This window comes from Balaenoptera acutorostrata, chromosome 3 (genome assembly GCF_949987535.1).
Source record: "Balaenoptera acutorostrata chromosome 3, mBalAcu1.1, whole genome shotgun sequence".
In the NCBI taxonomy this organism is placed as follows: Eukaryota; Metazoa; Chordata; class Mammalia; order Artiodactyla; family Balaenopteridae; genus Balaenoptera; species Balaenoptera acutorostrata.
This window is the reverse complement of record NC_080066.1, coordinates 146,301,518-146,323,805: the sequence shown is the minus strand read 5'-3', so window position 1 is coordinate 146,323,805 and position 22,288 is coordinate 146,301,518. Positions and strand designations below refer to the sequence as shown.

The 22,288-nt window shown below is 35.5% G+C and overlaps 1 protein-coding gene across 7 annotated transcripts in view; it reads right to left on the bottom strand.

Annotated features, from left to right (window-relative positions):
- Positions 1-22,288, bottom strand: part of GPHN (gephyrin) — a 634,333-nt gene that overhangs the window by 23,116 nt on the left and 588,929 nt on the right. For all 7 annotated transcript variants that reach the window (XM_007184311.3, XM_057543176.1, XM_007184307.3 and 4 more), the window contains one exon: positions 6,365-6,452. In XM_007184311.3, the coding sequence (XP_007184373.1) occupies positions 6,365-6,452 (88 nt within the window). The remainder of the gene's footprint in view (positions 1-6,364; positions 6,453-22,288) is intronic.

Below are 22,288 nucleotides of genomic sequence, written 5' to 3'. Positions count from 1 at the left end.
CCTCTATTAATTTTGGTTCTATGCATGGCCAATAAGGTATTCCCCTTTGTAGCATCAATGATTGAGAATTCGGTTTTATGGTCTGACCATTTGGTGATTCCTATAAATGGGTGATTGAAATCTATTCTCTGTTAGGTAAGAGAAGAGAATCTGGTTTGTTAGTCTTTCTTGTTTATTTGTCTTACTGTCATTTTGAGCCTAAACCAATTAAGAATTTTGTGACCTCTAGGAAGGAAAATATCTATTTGTAGACTAATTTTTTGTTTGTTTGTTTCTGTGTTTACTCTTAATCTGTGGTTGAAGTTGTAGAGCTGAAGCTGTATTTTGAAAAAAAAAATTATTTATTTGGCTGTGTCAGGTCTTAGTTGTGGCTCTCAGGATTTTCGTTGCGGCGAGTGGGCTCTTCATTGCGGTGCGTGGGCTTCTCTCTAGTTGTGGCATGCGGGCTCTAGAGCGTGTGGGCTCAGTAGTTGCAGCATGCGGGCTCTCTTGTTGTGGCACACGGGCTCTCTAGTTGCGGCGCACAGGCTTAGCTGCCCTGCGGCATATGGGATCTTAGTTCCCCGACTAGGGATCAAACCCACGTCCCCTGCGTTGGAAGGCGGATTCTTAACCACTGGACCACCAGGGAAGTCCCTGAAGCTGTATATTCTTTATGTGGTTGTGTGTCTATGTGTCTGTGATCCAGGAAGGCATTTATCTTGTTTTGTGAGTGTGAAATGTTTTCCTATTTCTGGAGTGTATTCATAAATTATATGCCTGTGAGACCACCATGCAGATTGGGCCTTCCTCGGAGTATGCTGCAGATTCAGGGTGTCCCCTACCCTGGGTCTCTCCATCTGAATTTCAATGTGATGGAGGTGTTGCAGGGGAACACAAGAGCCTCTCATCCCCAACTCTCTGGTTTAGTGGGGCATGAAGAGAAGAGCCCTGATCTTAGGCCCACAAAAAAGTTTGCTTTGCCAACGGGGAGAAAACCGAACACACCAAAACACTTCTAATGTCTCTTAAATTAAAGGTACTCTATTCTGACTGATTTAGAGATAAGTACTTACATAAATAGAATATTCCTAAAGTTCCCAGATAATAGAAAATTTATCTTATACTATTTTAAATATGCTGCACTAAAAAAATATTCTTCTTATAATTTTAAGAATCAAGTTCACATACTTAAGGTAAATCTCTGGCAAATGAGACTAGCTTAATTATTTTGGTTAATAAGCAAGCCCAGCCATATTCTTTCTCTTATTTATCAGTGTTAAGTAGGCAAATACATTTTATTTCGCTTGGGTTTGTTTTTTCCTAAAATTATATAGGTTACTTCATCAAAGAGTCTAACGCTATTCTTATATAATACTTAAGATTGTGAAAAATCTAAAATTTGGTTCAATGAAATAGAATCATTATTCTGACAAACTTTTAATTTCAATAGTAATTATGTTTGTAGAATGTCAGCTTGAAAATAATTTTCAAGATTTTTAAGTAATTTAAAATCTTGAACAGCTATTAAATTGGTTAATTAATGAATAATCATGAGATACCTTGATTTCTAAGTACAACGATCACTGCTTACTAAGCATGACTTTAGTTAATACATTATACTTTGCTTCTTATTTAAAAAAAAATTATTTTTATTTATTTTTTTATTTGGTTGCACCAGGTCTTAGTTGCGGCGGGCAGGCTCCTTAGTTGCGGCACATGGGCTCCTTAGTTGTCGCTCATGGGCTCCTTAGCTGTGGCATGTGCACTCTTAGTAGCAGCATGCATGTGGGATCTAGTTCCCTGACCAGGGATCGAACCCGAGCCCCCTACATTGGGAGCATGGAGTCTTATCCACTGCTCCACCAGGGAAGTCCCTGCTTCTTATTTTAATATGCCATAGAGAGGATATATCTTTGGGTCGTGTTAATGAGTATGTTTTCATTTTTGCTACATTAAGAAGGTACAAAGGGGATGTGTGTGGCTGTACAAAGTTGTATTCTGTGTGTTTATGAACTTCGCTAGTCTGCTAAAATGCTTATGTATGATTTGTCAATGATCGATGCCCCCTAATTTTTGCTGTGAAATAGAAATTAGTGATTTTCTTAAACATTATAATAAATATGGGTGGTTGCAATTATGTTAGAAGTAATAATGACAGACAAGTAAAACTATGCATGTTCTTTCATTTTTCAGGAAAAAAAATATTAAAAAAAAAGTCCAATACTCAAAATACTTGGTCTCAGGACCCTTTACACGCTCTTAAATTAAAATCCATTAAGGATCCCTAGAGCTTTTGTTATGTGGGTTATGTCTATTGATATTTACTGTATTAGAAATTAAAACTAAGAAGTTAAGAATATTTATTTGTTGGTTCATTTGTAAACAGCAGTGATGAAGCTATTTCATGTTAACATAAGTAACTTATTGTTTATACATTGTTTTATAATTTAAAAAATCTTTAATGTTCAGCTTAATAGAAGTCAGGTAGATTCTCTTATTTGCTTCTGTATTCAGTCTGATGAGATATCATAGATCATACAGCCACTGGAAAAACTCACTATACAGTCATGAGAGAAGGAGAATAAAAAAGTCAAATAAAGTCTTAGTTTTATTATGAGGATAGATTTAACCTTGCATACCCACTTAAAGAATCTCCAGGACCCTCTTTGGTCTGGAGACCACTCTTAGTTCTAAAGTAAAGTGTCAGTTTGTTCCAAAATATAAAAAAAGCATAATGAAGGACAAAACTCTGAAAATGACTTTGATTTGCCTTGGTTTATACTACCTGTGTTTGAAATGAAGCTGAGAAATATATTAAAATTTTAAGTTAAAAAAAAAAAAAAAGGTCATGAAGAACCTAGTGGCAAGATGGGAATAAAGACACAGACCTACTAAAGAATGGACTTGAGGATATGGGGAGGGGGAGGGGTGAGATGTGACAGGGTGAGAGAGTGTCATGGACATATATACACTACCAAATGTAAAATAGATAGCTAGTGGGAAGCAGCCGCATAGCACAGGGAGATCAGCTCGGTGCTTTGTGACCACCTAGAGGGGTGGGATAGGGAGGGTGGGAGGGAGGGAGATGCAAGAGGGAAGAGATATGGGAACATATGTATATGTATAACTGATTCACTTTGTTATAAAGCAGAAACTAACACACCATTGTAAAGCAATTATACTTCAATAAAGACGTTAAAAAAAATTTTAGTAAGTTCACTCAGTTTTGATGAGCTTACTTCTTTGCTTTACTGATTAATGCTTTCCCTATGATATGTAAGGTTATTCTTTTTGTGTAATATGCCTTTTTGTTTATTTTGTCTTTGATTATTTAAGGAAATAAAAAAGTATAGAACAAACGTTCCTAATTTATGAATGAGCCAATATTATTTATGATCATGTTACCTTCTATGCTTGTTTTCCAATATTTTATTGTTGCTTTGAAAAATTAGGTAACCAAGTACTGTTTCTTAGGTAGCTATGATCCTATCTTAATCAGGTGCCCAATTTTTTTTTTTTGACAACTCTTTTGTTTTTGCCTTCTAAAGATCAGATCTAAATTTAGGAAAAAAAAATTTTTTTTTCAGAATATCTTCTACGCCTAGCCTAAGACTATGTTTGAAATTTCCTAGAGGGCCCCTAGAAAGTCACGAAGATTTGTTCTTTCATCTTATAAAAAGAGAAGTTAGAAATAGTTAGGTTTGTTTGATATGTTACCATTACAGGAGTTTCATAGGAAGGGAGTTACTGTTACATCTGAGAAGAAAGGCTCACTGTGCTCTAGGTTAGGTTTATGCAGGTAAAATGTCATTAATATAATATTTCAGAAATTGTCTGCTTTATGGGAGGTGTCTGGAGATTTGACAGTGCCCTTGCTGTTCATAATATGTTTTCATCCTCAGGGGAAACACTGACCAAAACTTTTATGAAATAGTTACCTACTGTATACCAAGAGAGAATCTTACTTATCTTCTGATATTATTGGTTACAGTAATAAATTAAGCACAGCTATTAAATATCTACTAGCTAAGGAAAGCCTCTGTTTTACTTTGATGCTGGCCTGAAGGCTCTGCTATATAAGCTACAGTAAATAGTTTGTGTCTGCAAAAAAGACAGACTCAGAGCACTAGGGAAAAGGACAATCATAGGTATTTTGAACTACTGATGCTTCAAAGAATAGTCTCTAGGGTACAGGCTGCTGAGGTGATATAGCTTAGATAACTTTTGTACAGTACCAGTGGACTGAGTCAGGAATCCCAGGACTCTTTAGAATGAAAACAGATGGTTTCAAGAAAGCAGACTGATAACCCAAGATCTAGCAGAACAAGAAAAACATGAGACTAAATGAAATGTTAAGGGAAATAAAAAATATTTTAACGAATAATTTATTTGTTTGGAATATTGTTGATTAGTTTTAATATTCTATTGCTATATGGCTCTAGATGTGTAAAACAAACTCAAGGAGACCTATATGCTTAATTAATACTTTTGTTGCTAAATAATCAGGGAACACCTATGAGACCAGTCCTTTTCTGTGATCAGTAATGATCTTTGTGATTATTTTGATCATATGGGGTGGGGGAGACACTGTTAGGAAAAATTAAGAGACTTTGAAATAGGAAGAAACAATTATTGGATGTCCAGTCTAGCGTATCCTTTTTGATTATCTATACCTTTCATTGTCTTTGAGCTATTTTACAATTCTGTAGGTGGTGGAAAATTTATAGTAATGCACACAATTCTTTAGTTTTTAGGGCAAAAAGCAGATACTGTTTACCTGAAACTTTTGGTGTTTTATAAAAATGAAAACTCTTTGCAAAGGCTATGTGAAACAGGAGGAGGTGGGGGTGGGGAGAGATTTTGAGGGAAGCAACTATGAAAGAGTCATTTCTCCTTGGCTGAGAAGAGGATAGAGGTCTGTGGGTCCCACAAGCAGCAGGGGCCCCTTCCCTCTGCCCTAAGACTCCCAGCCTCCCCATAATCCCAGTGCTATTAGCATGGCCCAAAAGAACAAAGACCTGAGATCTAATGGCATGACAAGGACACTCTAGATGTATCCAGCGAAGACTGGTGACCAGATGTGTCTCCTTGATGCTCTGTTGCCTCTTAAGCCCCTCCCAGTTCTTTGGCATAATTTTTGGAGGCAATTAACCCTATAGTGGCTTAAATAAAATTTCCTGCCAATTCTGTAGCATAGGTACTCACAGTAGAATTTAATTTGAATCACATAAATAAATTTCTTGTGTACCTGAGTTTCTGTACTTAAAATTCATGTGTGCTACATAATGTTTCTGGATCTTTCCTTGACTTACTTCCCTGTCTTTTCAGTGACTGGTTTTCAGGCTCTGCCCTTGGGCTGAAGCAGATGTTCTCTCTCTTACACTTTTCTTTCTTTCTGCTACTGAAGTACACTGGAATTCTTTTAGGGACTAGAATTTGCAGGCTGGCAGGAGTTTGCTGCATTGATGCTTTCTCTCTTTCTTCCTGGTTCTTCTTTCATATGATTTCCCCCTCAAGGAGCTAGGAAGGACAATTATTAGCTCCTATGGAATACTCTGGGTTGCCCAGTTCCTAAAAATCTCCTTCCTAGTAAATTAAAGGTTTAGTGTAAGTATCTTACCACACAGAGAGTAAAAAAGAGAAAACCAATATGCTTTACTATATTGGCTGTTGACCTGTGAGCAAATCCCTGGGATAAATGACATCTTTGTTAGCACTAATAAAGAAGGTTAAGGATGAGAAGTGTTCTGTTCTTACCATAATTGAGCCACAATTGCCAAGCCTATGTAAGCTATAAGCTTGTTGCCTCTTCAGAAGTACTGGAAAAGCAAACTTCGGGTCTGCCAAATAGGTACTGTCCCATAATTAAGTTCATTAGCAACCAAGTTAAGTTTTATATGAAACACTCCCTGGAAATAAGAAATTTAAAATTTAAGTATTCTTAACTTCAGGGTTTGCCCTCGTGATGCTCAGAGCACTTCAGGCAGTTTGATGGTAATGAAAGCAGACATGTTGCAAATTATTTCTTATAGCTTTGCTACAATGCAGACCTCAGCCCCTAGCCTTTGTGATCTTGGGAGAGGACTGCAGCAATCTGCTCTACCCAGGGCTCAAGACCTCTAGGAGACTTTGAGGGAAGACTGACCCAGCAATCTGTCTGCTATGAAGAGAATACCTACCTACATTTTAACACCTTCACTCCTGGATTTAATTTGAGATGGTAAGCTCTCTGACTTATCTGCACTGCATACCTTTTAGAATGCCCAGAAATTTCTGAAGCCCTGTGGATTTTCAGCTTTGTGGGAGTCTGGTTATGGATACCAGATGACTACCACACCACTGTTAATCAACTGCATACTTCATGAACCTCATTTTTTCATACCTTTTCCCCCATGGACACACCCCCTGATGTGATGATGACATCAGCACGACTGATACCCTCATTCAAGGCATTGAGTAAGTCATCTGGGCTGGAAAAAAAATAAAGACAAATAAATTAACACACAAGGAAAAGATTTTAAATATAGTGCCAACTAAAAACTAGACCACCTATTCAATAAGTAGGCATTAACATAAGTACAGCACAGAAGTCTGTATGAAGTGGGAATCAAAAAGGTCTCTGCACAATAAAAGCATAACTCATTGCGGAGAAAGAAACTTGTAAGTGTGGAAAGAGTAGTTACTGGTACTTTCCCAGGCTTTTTACTAAACAAGGCAGTATAATGAGGGGAGACAGTGCGGTGTGGATAGGCTGCCTAACCATCCCAGTTTGCCTAGGAATAGCCCAGAGGTAGTGCTGAAAGTTACATTTCCTAGGAAATTTCAGGTACACCAGGACAGTTGATCACCCTAGGTGTTGGAGACTTAGGACTCTTTAGAGGGAATATGACTTAATTTAGTTAGGCCTTAAGAAATGGGCTGAATTTTTACAGGTGGGAAGGAATGGGAAAGGGCCTTGTAAGCAAGAGGATCTGACTATGATGAAGCCTGTGGTGTTCTAGATGAATGGGGAAAATGAACTGCTTGAGTGAGGGACCTGACTTGAAACGGCTGGGATAGGTAGTGTAGGGCATGATTTTGGAGGGCCCTCAAGGTCAAGAATTTGAACTTCATCTAATGGGAAAAGGGTGGGGGGGTCCCTAAAAATGTAAAGAGCCAGTAGGTGTTTATTGGGAAAAGGGTAGAGAAAAAAAGAACAAGGAAGGCAGAGACAGTATGAGATATTTTGAGAGGATAAAGGGACAGGGTGAATGTTAGGATTGAAATTAGTGAGATTCCTGACAGTCAACTGAAAAGACAAGTGCACCAGGCCCTCTGATTGTACAGATGGAAGGCCTGGGAGGAAGGATGGCATGAAATCAACAGTCTTATCCTATGGATGTTAGAAGGGTTGCAAAGGCCTAACTTGAGATTGATCAAGTGAGAAAAAAACAAAATGCCAAGCATCAGGGTTTCTGGAGGAACAGGAAATCAGGGAATAGCTGAAAGGGACTGTTTAGTCACAATCTTAAATGCATACAAAGCTACTGGGCAGTGTGCACTGCACTTGCATTTACCTTCAAATGATGGGAGTACAGAAAAGGTGCCTTTTGAGGAATATTTGTTCAGCCTAAACCCTTGTTTTCTAAGAACTTTTTATTCTGTGGAGAAGGGAGGTATTCCCTTTTCTCCCCCATAGACATCTAACATGTACATTTAAAAAGGGAACAATCCTGGCTTCTGATGCTCTAGTTCTTGCTTTTAGTCCTTCTTGAGGCCTATTCTTGGTCCTGTGCTCTAGGAGACAACTCTTCCCATAAATCTTCCCATAAATCCCTCCCTTTGCTTAAACTAGACTCAGCAGGTTTTTGTTAACTTGAAATCAAATGATGTCTCAATACGATAGCGTATGTTCTCCCAAACCTCTCGTGGTAGTGAAGTTTGTTCATATCCTTTTCCCTTGATGCACTATTTCATGGGAGGATGAGGAGGAGGGAGAGGAGATGAAGGAGGAGGAGGAAGAAGAGGAAAAGGAGGAGGAGGAGAAGATTTGTAACTAGCACAAATTTTATCCAGGGGTGACAGAGGTAAGGAGAGGTACTTGAGATCTACCCGAGAGGCTCTCCAGGAGACAAAGTTGGGAGGTGGCACATTACAGAGATTAAGGGTGTGAACTCTGGAGTCAGACTGCCTGAGTTTAAATCCTGGTGCTACTACCTGCTAGATGTAGAACCTTGGACAAGTTGCTTAACCTTTCTTTGCCTTAGTTTTCCATCTATAAAGTAGGGATAGTATAGGGTTGTTATGTGGATTAAGTAACATAATATATATGTTTGCGGGATAGTACCTGGTACAAACTGAGTTTTCAAGAAAGGTTGGTTGTTGTTGTTATTACTGTGGTACTGACAAAAGTTATCATACAAACATAACAACCTGGCAGAGTTCAACTTTAGCATATTTGACTGTTTTTATTTAGGAGAATATCTATGACTAACACAGAAGAAAATCATAGATTGGACCTCAAATACATTCACAGGACTGTATGTGAAAAGCCCAAAGGGCTCAATAAATAAGCTAGGCCTGGTTCCAGCCTGAATAGTTCCATTTACTATTAGGTTCTCTTACTGACTCTAGATAAAATTCTCCTGCTCCTCAAGCACTGGCCTGTCCATGAGTGTACCAGAGGTTGTCTGGCTTTGGTGAGCAAGCTCCCAAGGAGACAATAGTAAAAGTTTGAAAAATGGCTCACATGAGGTTCAATCTACAACACAGAGATCCTTTGAAATCATCCAGTTAATTGCTTATGCAGCCAAAAAGATACCCAAGTATTCAGTGAAGGTAGGATCTATGTGTAAAACATTAAAAAAAAAAAAAAAACTTAAAAAAAAATCCCTGACATGAATTTTGAAGCTAATTTGGTTGGGCAAACATCTTGGAAGAATTATATTAAAAAATGGGTGTATTTTTGAACTATGTATTTTGAACAGAGTTTTCATCAATCTTTTTTGTTTAGCTTTAGGGAAAAAATAACAAATTATTCTTTTGTACTGAAATACTATAAGATATGTAAGTGATGGATTCCTGATCACTGCATGCCCAGCACTCTGGTCCCCTTGCCTTGCTGGATCATTAAGCTGAGCCAAATGGTTGGCCTATGGAGTAAGTGGGCAAAACATCACAAACACAGGGTGGTGTGGAATGTGATTCAGGTGAAGGGACAATGACTATTATCAACACAACATATACTTTTGTGTTAGTATAAGAGACATTAGCTAATTCTACCAATCTTACAATATTTAATTTATAGCTTGTCAACTCTACAGGATTATGGCAAAGTCATTGGAAACAAAGCAGCAGTGACATACACATCGACATCTTTGTAGGTGGGTAAAGTTCCTGAGACAGGCTAGCTGATGGCTGCAAATAAACATACTTTTCAGTGATTCCCCCCCCCCCCCCCCCCCGCTTATTCCTTGTTTTCATATTATCTGGGAAAGACTTTTTTCCTATTTTGTAAAACTGCAGAGTCATCAACTCTCCACATGATATTTTCTAACTTGCAGAAATAAACTAAAAGGAATTTTATACCAAGCAAGTCCTTACTGTAATTTATTATGTTTCAAAGAATACACTCAATGCTGCTTTCTTCTCTGTGGCTGGTGGATTCACAAAATCACTAAATCTTAAAATTGGAAAGGTCTTTGGGGGTCATTGTGCTCAGTAGCAGAGCTGGGAGCACTCTTCAGGGCTTGCCCTTCTCTATCTCCCTCTGCCCATCTCTTTAACTCTACTTTCAGCTGCATACTTCTGGTGTGTGGGATCTAGTAAGAGATCATAGCTTACAGGGACAGGGACCAATGTATGGCAATTGTCAGAGGATTTGTAACTTCACTTACACTGCATGATATACCTCCATTTATTATTTCACAATAAATCTCTGAGGTAGATTGAACAGTATGATTATGCCTATTTTTACAGAAAAGCAAAGTGATATTCAGAGAGGCAAAGTAGCATATTAAAGGCTAGGCGGAGCAGTAAGTGGCAGAGCTAGGACTAGAACCTCTGTTTCCTTGTCGAGTGCCTAAGCAGAGTGACTGTCTAGTTTTTTCAGGCATATGATATGTCATACAAGGAAAACTCTCATGAGAATGGACCGTTATGCAAAAGCATAAAACAGAGGATGCTAAGGCAGCAGGAGGAGATCTGTCTGGGATGACAAGAAAAGTGTATCTGTGAACATGTTAGTTCTGCGGAATGAAACAAACATAGTTCTGAATCCTATATTCAGATGAAAACTAAATAAGATTTTGATTAAACATAACTTAGGGCTTGCTTACAAGTCATAAATTTGCTCTCTTTTTTTGTGATTCATATTTTAAATGATGAAATATTTCTCACATAAGATAACAGTATAACACCCATGTATCCATCTCTCAGATTTGACAAATGCTAATATTTTCCCATATTTATTTCATATTCCGTCCCCCCAACGTTTTTACTTTTAAGAACTAAAAACTGAGTTTGCTTTCTAAGACTAAGAGATTACTCTGAATAATGATAAAAAATAGGTAGCAAGGATTATAATCATGGATATTATAGTAGGATAAAAATAATTCATGATTTTCTCAGTTTTGTTAAATAGAGAGCATAGCATATTAATTTTCGCAAAGATAGGAGAGTAAAATGAAAACATAATATGACCTTATATGTCTTATATATGACATTACTTCCTATATGTAAGATCAGTTGATATTTAAGAAATAAAATTAATGACAATAATTCTCTTGTTTTAAAAGAACAGTACACTGTCACACTTATGTGTTAATTTTACAACTCCATGATGTAGGCAGGGCAAGAGAGGTCAATGAAATTCACAGAGGTAGTGACAGGTTCAAGGTCACCTATGTTCACTCTACTATTCACACTGTGAAAGACACTTTGTTATATACATCATCAGAAAAAAGCTATTTATCATTTTTATCTTAGTATATAAATATTATTTGTGTATGCCAAATAGTGATGATCAAAAACCATAACTTGTACTTTTTACATTTGAAATATCTTCTCACCATTGCCACTGGAAGGGATGTTCAATTAAGCAGATTAGTAAGTTTTCTAGGTATATACCAGTAGCTTCCCTTTTCTCAAAGAGCAGCAGATCTTAAAGGGATATTGTGATATAATTTAATTCTTTCTTCATTAAAAACTGCAGTTTTAATTAGATTTGAAAGGTGATTAACCATTTCTTTAAAGATAAATCTAATACTAGCATTAATCTTGATTTACTAACACTTTCTATCCATTTTCACTTGAAATAAGTACCTACCCATGGTTTTCTGAGAGTACCAATATTATATGAAAACATTCTATAAGAGCATTGATTTAGTGCTAAATGCTAGAAATTTAAGTACTCGGTGACAGTAAACAGAACTGTCAACTGAAGCCTGAGTGTGTCAGGGCCTAGAATCCAGTTTTGTCTCTACCGCTGGGATGAATTTGAAACGTGAACATCATTTCTTGGGGTCTCATTATCCTTATTTGCAAAATGAGAACATTTGGACTAGGTCCTTTCCATGTCTAACATTCACTGATTTAAAGCACTAGAAGCTGATTGGGATGCAGTTTAAGCACAAAGGTATTATTTTTAAGTTGACCCAGAAGTCTACTTAAAAAATACTAAGACTGCCCTATCCCTAACAGCTGGGAAAGCCCAAACCTTCATAACTAAATGTCCAGGAAGCACAGAGGCTTCAATATAAGACTGGCAGCTTGCTATTGCTGCTTTGCCAATTCAGGAGTTGTGACTTCCATGCCTTTTACCACTTTGATCCTCTTTTCCACTACAACTACATTCCCATCAGGTCTATGGCACCCTAGCAGCTTCTTGAGGGCTGAGGATGAATACAACTCTCAGTAGGTAAAGGAAAATACCAGCAATTTAAGCTGCCAGCAACTGGAGGGTGGAAGAGTAAGAACGATAGTTAGGATGGCTCTTAGTGAAATCAACATGTTGGGGGAAATAGATAATTTTAACAACAACAAAAACAACATACAATTAAAGCACTAATGGAGATTCATTTACAACCTTAAAAGGATGTTCTGGAACAAAAAACATAATTTTCAAAGTTTAAAATTTAGTAGATGAAGGTGAATATAGTCCCTGTTGAAACTCAATTAGTGGCATGGAAAACCAAGTGGTAGAAATGTCTCAAAGAGATGTACAAAAATATAAAATGTCACAAGTCATGCAGGAGGTGATAAGAAATTTGGAGGACACAGCAAGACACTGACATATTATTAATAGGAATCCCATATGGGAAAAAAGGAACTGATAGAGGGGGAAAATAGAGGAAAATTTCATTTATTTGGAATGACTTGGGCTTAGAGATTGAAAAGATTTACTAAGTTCCAGGTAAGACTGACAAAAAATTATAAACCTAAAAATGTCCTGGTTAAATTTTATAATTTCAAGGATAAAGAGAATATCTTACAAGCTGTCAGACAGAAAGATTAAATTTACTAACAAAGAATAAAAGAATACTGGTTTTGGACTTCTTACCTACAATACTAAAAACTATAAAACAGTAGATTAACATCAACGTACTCTGAGAAAAAAGGCTTGCAACCCCCAAATCCTATATCCAGTCAGACACCACTCACCTGTCAGGACAGAAGAATAATATTTATGAAAATGTAAAAATTTAGATAATAAATCAACAAGTAATGTTCTGGAAAAATTACTCTAAATGAAAAAAATTAACCAGATCAGAGATCTCAAGATAGGGGAAGATGAAGAGTAGAGAAAACACTAGTAAAATACACACACATTTATAAACTATATTACTAAATCTAAATGAATAACAATCAACTGGGGGATTATAATATATGTACTAAACATGGATTTCCCAGAAGTTGTAGAGACATACTGCAAAAGAAAACTTAGTAATAGTCTAGATTTAAAAGCATTATCTCAGCAATGCCTAAAAGTTGAAGGAGTGGGAGGAGATGGGAGAAGTAAAAGTGTTCTCAAAGTCTCATTGGTGTAGGATGTGCATGGAGGAAACGGGAAGGCCTTGTAGGAGGGATATAGTGAGCACCTTTTAAAAATATAATAGTGGAGAAATGAATATTTGATTATTAGTATCAGAAATTAGAAAGAAAGCATGAGGGGGATGGTAGAGTACAGCACACCTTCTAAAATAATGAGTGAAAGGGAACAAATAGCACCTGGATCAAACCAACAATAGGGAAAAGGACAAAGAAGAAATAACAAAGTTCTATTAATAGTAAAAATAAAGTAAGATGGAAGGAAAAAAATATCAAGAGAATAATATATAGCAAACTTTATGGTAAAGCAAAATGAACGTCAAGCTAGGATCAGGGTTACAGTAACCTAAGGCAAATGCAAGATTGAGTTTTTTAAAGCTCAATTCCCATTTGGATGTTATTTTTAAGGGATACACTTAAAAGAGATGAAAGAATAAAAATAAAAGGTATGCCCAGAAGACACCAGGCTAATGTAAATATTCAAAAAAGCAGGAATGGCATTTAATGTCAAAGTGGAATTTAAAGTCAAAAGAACTAAAAAGGATAAAGAGAAGAAACTAATTGTGATAAAAGGCAAATTTATAAAGCTGATACAATAATATATGACTGTCTCACAAGTCATGTTCTCATTTTATCTAGGCTTCTTGATTGACCTACCAAATCCCTGCACATTGTAGGCACTCAAGAAATGAATGAACACTGGCCTCAAATTAATCTCTCCACAGTAGCTTTGGGAATGAATAATGTACAATATTTACAACTATAATGATATTATGGGCAAATAATATTATCTGTGGGTGGAAGAGAAGATACTACTAACATTTACGTAATCATAAATAGCACTTTCTTTGAGAGGCTGTCATGTAGAAGAGGGAGTCAATTTATTTGGTGTTGCTCCAGGCAGAATTAGAACTAATGGATAAGAGAAACAGGGATAAAGACTTTGGCTCAGTGTAATAGAAAAACATCCTTGCCATAACAGCCATCCAACAATAAATGTTCTCCTCATGAGGCAAATAATATCTTTCTCACTAAAAGCATCAAACAAAAACCTGATGGCCAGCTGTTAGAAATTTTCTCTAACACCTCCACTGAGTAAAATACTGGAGAAGCTAACGTGAGAAATTCCTTTCAATTCTAAGATACTGTATTCTATGGAAATACCAAAATTTATATAATTAACACAATGACTATTTTCTCTTCATGTATAGACTGAACCAGAGATGGAGAAACTGATGCAGGCATTGCAATATAATACTCAGCTTGTAGATCACACTTGTCTCCCTCTCACTTTTTGGACTTCAGGAACATTTGACTATTTGACTTGAGTGAAAGAAATAGAAGCATTTTTCCTCCCCCAAGCTATGACATTCACCTTCATCTTGGAAGATGGTCACCAATAATAATAATAACTCTTCCTAGAGTTGTAACTTAATTAGATGTCAAAAAAGCTTAAAGTTAATAGAAAGGTAGATAAAAGAGAAAGGAGAAGTATATCTCAAAATAAATCTATCAGAAAATGAATGTGGCTTTCTCAAGACTTTACATACTAATCAGTTTCTGTGAAGGAGGAATATGTCTAGAGGGTATGATATCTTTTGACTATTATATCTTCTCAGATTTCAGTGGGTATTGGGGGTCCACTTTCAATTCAGACTCTGCTTTTCAAAATTTCTATCTGGAATAGGGCCAAGATGGCAGAGTAGGAAGACCCTGAGCTCACCTCCTCCCATGGGCACACCAAAATCACAACTACTTACAGAGAAACTATCGATGAGAGTGACCTGAAGACTAGCAGAAAATCTCATTGGTGAAGGCAAATATACAGTAAACGTAGTAAACCAACCACTCATAAAGCTAGTAGGAAGCTTAAATGAAAAAAGTAGTAAAATCATCTATATTCACAGTAAGTAGTTAAGGGTATACAAACAAAAAGATATAAAATATGATGTCAAAAATATTAAACATGTAGGGGAAAGTAAAAATGCAGGGTTGTTAGAATGTATTTGAACTTAAGAAAGCATCAACTTAAAATAATCATGTATATGTGTATGTAAACCTCATGGTAAGCACAAACCAAAGATCTATAAAAGATACATATACAAAAAGAGAAAGGAATCCAAACATAACAATAAAGATAGTTATCAAATCACAAGGGAAGAGAGCAAAAGAGGAAGAGAGGAACAAAAAAGACCTGCAAAAACAAGTAACAAAATGGCAATCAGTACATACCTATCAATAATAACTTTAAATGTAAATGGATTAAATGCCCCAATCAAAAGATAGTGGTTGAATAAATTAAAAAAAACAAGACCCGTATGTATGCTGCCTGCAAGAGACTGACTTCAGATCTAAAGACACACATAGACCAAAAGAGAGGGGATGGAAAAAAGATACTCCTTGCAAATAGAAAAGAAAAGAAAGTTGGAGTAGCAATACTAATACAAGACAAAATGGACTTTAAAACGGAGAATGTTACAAGAGACAAAGAAGGACATTACATAATGATAAAGAGATCAACAAGAAGATATAACAATGTAAAATATATATGCACCCAACATAGGAGAACCTAAATACATAAAACAAATATTAACAAACATAAAGAAAGAAATTGATAGTAACACAATAACAGTAGGGGACTTCAACACCCCACTCACATCAACGGACAGATCACCCAGACAGAAAATTAATAAGGAAATATTGGCCTTAAATGACACATTAGACCTGCTGAACTTAGCTGATACATACAGACCATTTCATCCAAAGCAGCAGAATACACATACTTTTCAAATGCATGTGGAACATTCTCTAGGATAGAACACATACTAGGTCACAAAACAAGTCTCATTAAATTTGAGAACAATTGAAATCGTATCAAACATCTTTTCTGACCACAACATTATGAGATTAGCAATTAACTATAAGGAAAAAAACTGCAAAAATAACCCCAAACGTGGAGGCTAAATGATATGCTACTAAACAACCAATGAATCACCGAAGAAACCAAAGAGGAAGTAAAAAAGTACCTAAACACAAATGAAAATGGAAGCACAACAACCAAAAACTATGGGACAGAGTAAAAGCATTTTGAAGAGGGTAGTTTATAGTGATATAAGCCTATCTCAGGAAACAAGAAAAATCTAAAATAAACAACCTAACCTACACCTAAAGGGAAACTAGAAAAAGAACAAACAAAACCCATTGTTAATAGAAGGAAAGAAATATAAAGATCAGAGGAGAAATAAATGAAATAGAGACTAAAAAAGCAATAGAAAAGATCAATGAAACTAACAGCTGGTTCCTTGAAAAGATAAACAAAATTGGTAAACCTTTAGCCAGACTCATCAGGAAAAAAAGAGAGAGGACACAAATAAATAAAATCATAAATGAAAAAGAAGTTACAACTGACACCATAGAAATACAATAGTTCATAAATGATTATTACAAACAATTATACGCCAATAAAATGGACAACCTTGGAGAAATGGATAAATTCCTACAAACGTACAATCTCCTAAGACTGACTCAGGAAGAATTAGAAAATATGAACAGACCAATTACCAGTAACGAAATTGATTCAGTAATTTAAAAAACTCCCAACAAACAAAAGTCCATTAACAGATGGCTTCACAGGTGAATTTTACCAAACTTTTAAAGAATGGTTAATGCCTATACTTCTCACATTATTCCAAAAAACTGAGATGGAAGGAATACTTCTGAACTCATATACGAGGTCAGCATCATCTGATATCAAAACAAAGATATCACACACAAAAGAAAACTATAGGCCAAAATCACTGATGAACATAAATGCAGAAATCCTCAATGAAATATTAGCAAAGAGAATTCAACAATATGTTAAAAGGGTCATATATCATGATCAAGTAGGATTTATTCCAGGGAGGCAATGATGGTCCAATATCCACAAATCAATTAATGTGATACACCACATTAACAAACTGAAGAATAAAAATCATATGATCATCTCAATAGATGTAGAAAAAGCTTTGACAAAATTCAACATCCATGTATAATAAAAACTCTCAATAAAGTGGTTACAGAGGCTACATACCTCAACATAATAAAGACCATATATGACAAACTACAGCCAACATCATACTCAATGGTGAAAAGCTGAAAGCATTTCCTCTAAGATCAGGAACAGGACAAGGATGCCCACTTTTATTCAACATAGCATTGAAAGTCCTAGCCGCAGCAATCAGACAAGAGAAAGAAATAAAAGGGATCCAAATTGGAAAGGAAAAAGTAAAACTGTCACTGTTTGCAGATGACATGATACTATATATAGAAAATCCTAAAGACACCAGCAAAAAAATTGTTAGAACTAATAAATGAATTCAGTAAAGCTGCAGGATACAAAATTAATATACATATATCTGTTGTGTTTCTATACACTAACAACAAACTATCAGAAAGAGAAATCAGGAAAATAATCTATTTACAATTGTGTCAAAAAGAAAAAAATACCTAGGAATAAACCTACCTAAGGAGGTAAAAGACCTGTACTTGGAAAACTATAATACACCGATGAAAGAAATTAAAGATGACACAAGTAGAAAGATACACTGACTGTGTCCATGAATTGGAAGAATTAATATTGTTAAAATTACCATACTACCCAAGGCAATCTACAGATTTCATGTAATCCCTATCAAAATACCAATGGCATTTTTTCACAGAACTAGAATAATTTAAAAATTTGTATGGAAACACAAAAGACTGTGAATAGCCAAAACAATCTTGAGAAGAAGAACAAAGTTGGAGGTATCAAACTCCCTGATTTCAAATTACACTACAAAGCTACAACAATCAAAACAGTATGGCACTGGCACAAAAACAGACCCATAGATCAATGAAACAGGATAGAGAGCCCAGAAATAAACCCAGACTTATGGTCAATTAACCTACAATGAAGGAGGCAAGAATATACAATGGAGAAAAGACAGTCTCTTCAATGAATGTTGTTGGGAAAACTTAGGCAGTTACTTTCAGAAGACTCAAACTTGCCTAATTTCTTAGGCCATACACAAAAATAAACTAAAGATGGATTAAAGACCTAAGTGTAAGACCAGAAACCATAAAACTCCTAGAAGAAAACATGGGCGGTATGCTGTTTTACATTGGTTGTAGCAATATTTTTTTTGGATATGTTTCCCCAGGTAAAGGAAACAAAAGGAAAAATTAACAAATGGGACTACATTTGTTAATTAAAAAGCTTTTGCACAGAGAAGGAAACTATCAACAGAATGAAAAGGCAGACTATTGAATGGGAGAAAATATTCGCAAATGATATGACCAATAAGGGGTTAATATATAGCATATATAAATAGCTCATACAACTCAATATCAAAAAAACAAACAACCTGATTTAAAATTGGGCAGAATTGGGAGACTGGGATTCACATATATACAGTATTGATACCATATATAAAATAGGTAACTTAACAAGAATATACTGTATAGCACAGGGAACTCAATGCATTGTGGTGACCTAAATGGGAAGGAAATCCAAAAAAAGAGGGGATATATGTATATGTATAACTGATTCATTTTACTGTACAGTAGAAATGAACACAACATTATAAAGCAATTATACTCCAATAAAATTAATTGAAAAAAAAGACAGGCAGAAGACCTGAATAGATATTTTCCCAAATAAGATATTTAGATGGCTAGCAGGCACATGACAAGATGCTCAGCATAACTAATCATCACAGAATTGCAAATCAAAACCATAATGAGATATCAACTCATACCTGTCAGAATGGCTATTATAAAAAAGACAACAAATAACAAGTGTTGGCAAGGATATGGAGAAAAGGGGACCCTTGTGCAGTGTTGGTGGGATGTAAATTGGTGTGGCCACTATGGAGGTTCTTAAAAAATTAAAAATAGAACTACCATATGATCCAGCAATTCCACTTCTGGGTAGTTTTCCAAAGAAAACAAAACCACTAATTTGAAAAGATATATGTGCCGCTACGTTCACTGTAGCATTATTCACAATAGTGAAGATACGTAAGCAATTAAGTGTCCATTGATACATGAATGGATAAAGAAGAGATGGTGTGTATATACTGTATATGGAATACTACTCAGCCATAAAAATGAATGGAATCTTGCCATTTGTGACAACATGGATAGACCTAGAGGGTATTATGCTAAGTGAAATAAGTCAGACAGAGAAAGACAAATACTCTATGATTCACTTACATGTGGAATCTAAAAAACAAGACAAATGAACATACATATCAAAACAGAAACAGAGTCATAGATACAGAGAACAAACAGGTGGTTGCTAGAGGGGAGGGGATGGGGGGATGACTGTAATAGGTGAGGGCAATTAAGAGGTAAAAACTTATAAAATAAATGAGTCAAAGGGATAAAATGTACAGTGTGGGAATACAGTCAATAATAATATATCTTTGTATGGTAACAGATGGTAACTAATCTTATTATGGTGATCATTTTGTAATGTATAGAAATATTGAGTCACTATGTTGTATACCAGGAACTAACATAGTGTTGTAGGTCAATTACACTTAACAAACAAACAAACAAACCCATAGAAAAAGAGAGGGACTTGTGATTACCAGAGGCCGGTGGTGAGAGGAGGGGGAATTGGATGAAGGTGGTGGAAAGGTACCAACTTCCAGTTACAAGATAAATAAATACTAGGGATGTAATGTACAACGTGATTAATATAACTAACACTGCTGTATGTTATACATGAAAGTTGTTAAGAGAGTAAATCCTAAGAGTTCTCATCACAAGGAAAAAATGGTTTTTTCTTTTCTTTTATATCTATACGAGATGATGGATGTTCACTAAATTTATTGTGGTAATCATTTCATGATGCAGTCAGATGATTTTTAAAAAATTTTTATTGGAGTATAGTTGATTTACAATGTTGTGTTAGTTTCAGGTGTACAGTAAAGTGAATCAGCTATACACATACATATATCCACTCTTTTTAGATTCTTTTCCCATAGAGGTCATTAGAGAATATTGAGTAGAGTTCCCTGTGCTATACAGTAGGTCCGTATTAGTTATCTACTTTATATATAGTAGTGTGTATATGTCAATCCCAATCTCCCAATTTATTCCTCCCCCATGTTTCCCACCTTGCAACCATAAATTTGTTTTCTGTATCTGTGACTCTATTTCTGTTTTGTAAAGAAGTTCATGTGTATCATTTTTTTACATTCCATATATAAGTGATATCATATATGATATTTTTCTTTCTCTGTCTGACTTATTTCACTCAGTATGACAATCTCTAGGTCCATCCATGTTGCTGCAAATGGCATTATTTTGTTCTTCTTTATGGCTGAGTAATATTCCATTGTATATATGTACCACATCTTCTTTATCCGCTCCTCTGTCGATGGGCATTTAGGTTGCTTCCATGTCTTGGCTATTGTAAATAGTGCTGCAATGAACACTGTGGTGCATGTATCTTTTCAAATTATGATTTTCTCTGGATATATGCCCAGGGCAGAAGACCTAAATAGACATTTCTCCAAAGAAGACATACAGATGGCCAAGAGGCACATGAAAAGATGCTCAACATCACTAAATATTAGAGAAATGCAAATCAAAACTACAATGAGGTATCACCTCACACTGGTCAGAAAGCCATCATCAAAAAATCTATAAACAATAAATGCTGGAGAGGGTGTGGAGAAAAGGGAACCCTCCTACACTGTTGATGGGAATGTAAATTGGTACAATGCTATGGAGAACAGTATGGAGGGCCCTTAAAAAACTAAATATAGAACTACTATAAGTCAAATGATTATACTGTACACCTTAAACTTATATAGTGCTGGATGCCAATTATATCTCAATAAAACTGGAAAAAAATTGTATCTGCCTTAAGTTACTGTAATCCTGATTCTGGGATAAATTTTTTTTTGCTTTATCACATAGTCTACTATAGAAGTCAAAACAAAGACAGATCCTTTACCCAAGATTAGATTTTATGGACTTCAGACAGAGTATTCAGAATGCAAATGCAGTTTTATTTTAAAATATTCAATATAAACACACAGATGGACAACAGCTGCTAATTAGTTTCCTGTTTCATCTGTTACACCAACTGTGAGCTGTATCATTTTAGGATGAATGAAGATGACAGCAGGAGAGTGGGAAAAAAATTCTAGGATTTGGAGATTAAAACAATAATGGCAGTTGATCATACCAAGATAACAAAAAAAATAGTTAAGGATAAACTAATCATATACTAATTTCTTCAGAGGTCAAGGATAAATTCCTGAACTATAAATATTTTCTGGGTGTCTACTTCACGTATAGGATCAAACCATATACTACATATAGTCATCATTTAGTCCTCCTTCAGTCCCACTGGGTTTTCAGGTACTATGGAGTCATATAAAACAGAACAAAGCATGGTCACTGCCTTTAAATGTACAAACCAGTGCAGAAAACATGTGACAAAATTTAGAAAACTGAATAAAATGAGCAAATAAATTAACACTGATTGAACTTAAAATACATTAATTAAAGTGAAAATACATATAAAAAGAAATGTTATAAATGTTGAGTGGAATAGAATGATCAGAATTGGTTTGGGATAATTAGAAAAGGCTTTCTGGACATATTACTCTTTATGGGAGTCAGGTCATGTGAGAAAAACATTTCGAAAATTACAGTAATACCTAGAAGTAATTCTTGGAAGAAACAGTAACATCAACTGTAATAGCAGCTCTTAAGGATTAAAAGAGGCAAATGTAGTAGCCACTAAAAAGTCTGTCATTAAGAATGGGAAGAATCTCTTGTCAATAAACACGTTTGTTATGGTAAAAAAAATATTTTTGGTTAACCAATAGAAAATGAGAGACATCTGTTGATAAATGATCAGAAAATAAATCAATTATGTTGACTTAAAAATTAAAACTTTATTCCATAAGGGAAGTTGGCAGTTTATAAAGAGGACAAGAACCATTTAAATTCAGATCTAAATTCTGTCTGATAATATGAAATTTCTAGTTTTATAAATTAAGCACTAGGAAGCTAGGATATGTTTGGTTCACAAATTGGAGGATGTAAGGCACTGGGCTTTGTTAAGTCTATCTTGATAATTCCTGCTAAATGTGTCAGTTTTATAAGAATCCAATTTGCTATCTCTGCACCTGTTCCCCTTCTGTTTCATGCTTCACTGCGAAGAGGCAGCTTCACAAATTGGCAGCAGCAGGAGCAGGCAATTTAAATCCAAAACATCAATTTATGACAGAAC